Genomic DNA, 2,500 nt, shown 5'->3' on the forward strand with positions numbered 1-2,500 from the left:
TTATTTTTTTTTAATAAAAAGTTTCTCGTGGCCACGAGAAACTTTTTATAAAAAAAAAAAAAAAAAAAATTTTTTTTAATTTTTTTTATAAAAAGTTTCTCGTGCGCACAAGAAAGTTTCTCGTGGCCACGAGAAACTTTTTATTAAAAAAAAAAAAAATAAAAAAAATAAAAAAATATTTTTTTTATTATAAAAAGTTTCTTGTGGCCACGAGAAAGTTTCTCGTGGCCACGAGAAAAAAAACATTTTTTTTCATTTATTTATTTATTTTTTAATAAAAAGTTTCTCGTGGCCACGAGAAACTTTCTCGTGACCACGAGAAACTTTTTATAAAAAATAAAATAAATAAATAAAATTATTTTTTTTATAAAAAGTTTCTCGTGCGCACAAGAAAGTTTCTCGTGGCCACGAGAAACTTTTTATAAAAAAAAAAAAAAAAAAAAAAAAAAATTTTTAATTTTTTTTATAAAAAGTTTCTCGTGGCCAAAAAAAAAAAAAAAAGAATTTTTTTTTAATTTTTTTAATAAAAAGTTTCTCGTGGGCACGTGAAACTTTCTCGTGGCCACGAGAAACTTTTTATTAAAAAAAAAAAAAAAATAAAAATTATTATTTTTTTTTTTTATAAAAAGTTTCTCGTGGCCACGAGAAAGTTTCTCGTGCGCACAAGAAAGTTTCTCGTGGCCACGAGATACTTTCTTGTGCGCACGAGATACATGTCTAAAAAAAAATATATTCCCATATCCCTTTAGGGTCTCCGTAGTTTTCAATAGAAAAATGGTATTAAGGAATTTCGGGAAAACCGGGAATTTTTCAAGTTCTTAAACCAACTTGTTTTTTTGTCCTGACTAAGAGGAATGTTTTGACAGTTGAAATCGGCGGAAAAATTTGAAAGGAGTCATCGCACTTAAAAAGGTTGGAAATAAGGTTCCAAAAAAACAGGAATTCCTGGAAATGTGTTGAATGTGGAAAAATGGTAGTTTGAATTTCCAGGATGGGTTGAATGTGTTGAAGGTGGAATGGTTTGAAAAATGTGGGAATTGTGGAAGTTTGAAAAATGGATAATTCATTTTGAATGAGGAAAATGTCCCTAAAAACTGGGAATTCCTGAGTACTTGTGTGATGTTGTCATTACTGCCACCTGTGGTGTAAAAGTGTATTACACCTGAGTACTTGTGTGATGTTGTCATTACTGCCACAAGTGGTGTAAAAGTGTATTACACCTGAGTACTTGTGTGATGTTGTCATTACTGCCACCTGTGGTGTAAAAGTGTATTACACCTGAGTACTTGTGTGATGTTGTCATTACTGCCACAAGTGATGTAAAAGTGTATTACACCTGAGTACTTGTGTGATGTTGTCATTACTGTCACAAGTGGTGTAAAAGTGTATTACACCTGAGTACTTGTGTGATGTTGTCATTACTGCCACAAGTGGTGTAAAAGTGTATTACACCTGAGTACTTGTGTGATGTTGTCATTACTGCCACAAGTGGTGTAAAAGTGTATTACACCTGAGTACTTGTGTGATGTTGTCATTACTGCCACAAGTGGTGTAAAAGTGTATTACACCTGAGAAACAGAGGGGCCCCAACAATTGGCCCCCAGCCCACTTTTTGCAATATTTGTATTCATTTCTGTTTAAAAGGTGTGAGTTATTATGAAGAACCAGCGAGGAGTAACGGAGCCACACACTTGACTGATGTGTGATATTTCAGGGATGACATCATGTGTGTGATATTTCAGTGATGACATCATGTGTGTGATATTTCAGTGATGACATCATGTGTGTGACTGATGGGTGATATTTCAGTGATGACATCATGCGTGTGACTGATGGGTGATATTTCAGTGATGACATCATGTGTGTGACTGATGGGTGATATTTCAGTGATGACATCATGTGTGTGACTGATGGGTGATATTTCAGTGATGACATCATGCGTGTGACTGATGGGTGATATTTCAGTGATGACATCATGTGTGTGATATTTCAGTGATGACATCATGTGTGTGACTGATGGGTGATATTTCAGTGATGACATCATGTGTGTGACTGATGGGTGATATTTCAGTGATGACATCATGTGTGTGACTGATGGGTGATATTTCAGTGATGACATCATGTGTGTGACTGATGGGTGATGACATCATGTGTGTGACTGATGGGTGGTATTTCAGTGATGACATCATGTGTGTGACTGATGGGTGGTATTTCAGTGATGACATCATTTATGTGACTGATGGGTGATATTTCAGCGATGACATCATGTGTGTGACTGATGGGTGATATTTCAGTGATGACATCATGTGTGTGACTGATGGGTGATATTTCAGTGATGACATCATGTGTGTGATATTTCAGTGATGACATCATGTGTGTGACTGATGGGTGATATTTCAGTGATGACATCATGTGTGTGACTGATGGGTGATATATCAGTGATGACATCATGTGTGTGCAGGGTGTGGAGGCGGGGCCAGGCGTTGACTCCTCCCTGAAG

At 35.7% G+C, this 2,500-nt stretch overlaps 1 protein-coding gene across 1 annotated transcript in view; it reads left to right on the forward strand.

Moving 5' to 3' along the window:
- LOC133653248 (nucleolar protein 4-like) overlaps positions 1-2,500 on the forward strand; it is a 246,705-nt gene that overhangs the window by 43,519 nt on the left and 200,686 nt on the right. The window contains exon 6 of the mRNA XM_062052328.1: positions 2,462-2,500. This exon is cut by the window's right edge and continues 111 nt beyond it. Within this exon, the coding sequence (XP_061908312.1) occupies positions 2,462-2,500 (39 nt within the window). The remainder of the gene's footprint in view (positions 1-2,461) is intronic.

This window comes from Entelurus aequoreus, linkage group LG07, assembly GCF_033978785.1.
Source record: "Entelurus aequoreus isolate RoL-2023_Sb linkage group LG07, RoL_Eaeq_v1.1, whole genome shotgun sequence".
NCBI lineage: Eukaryota > Metazoa > Chordata > Actinopteri > Syngnathiformes > Syngnathidae > Entelurus > Entelurus aequoreus.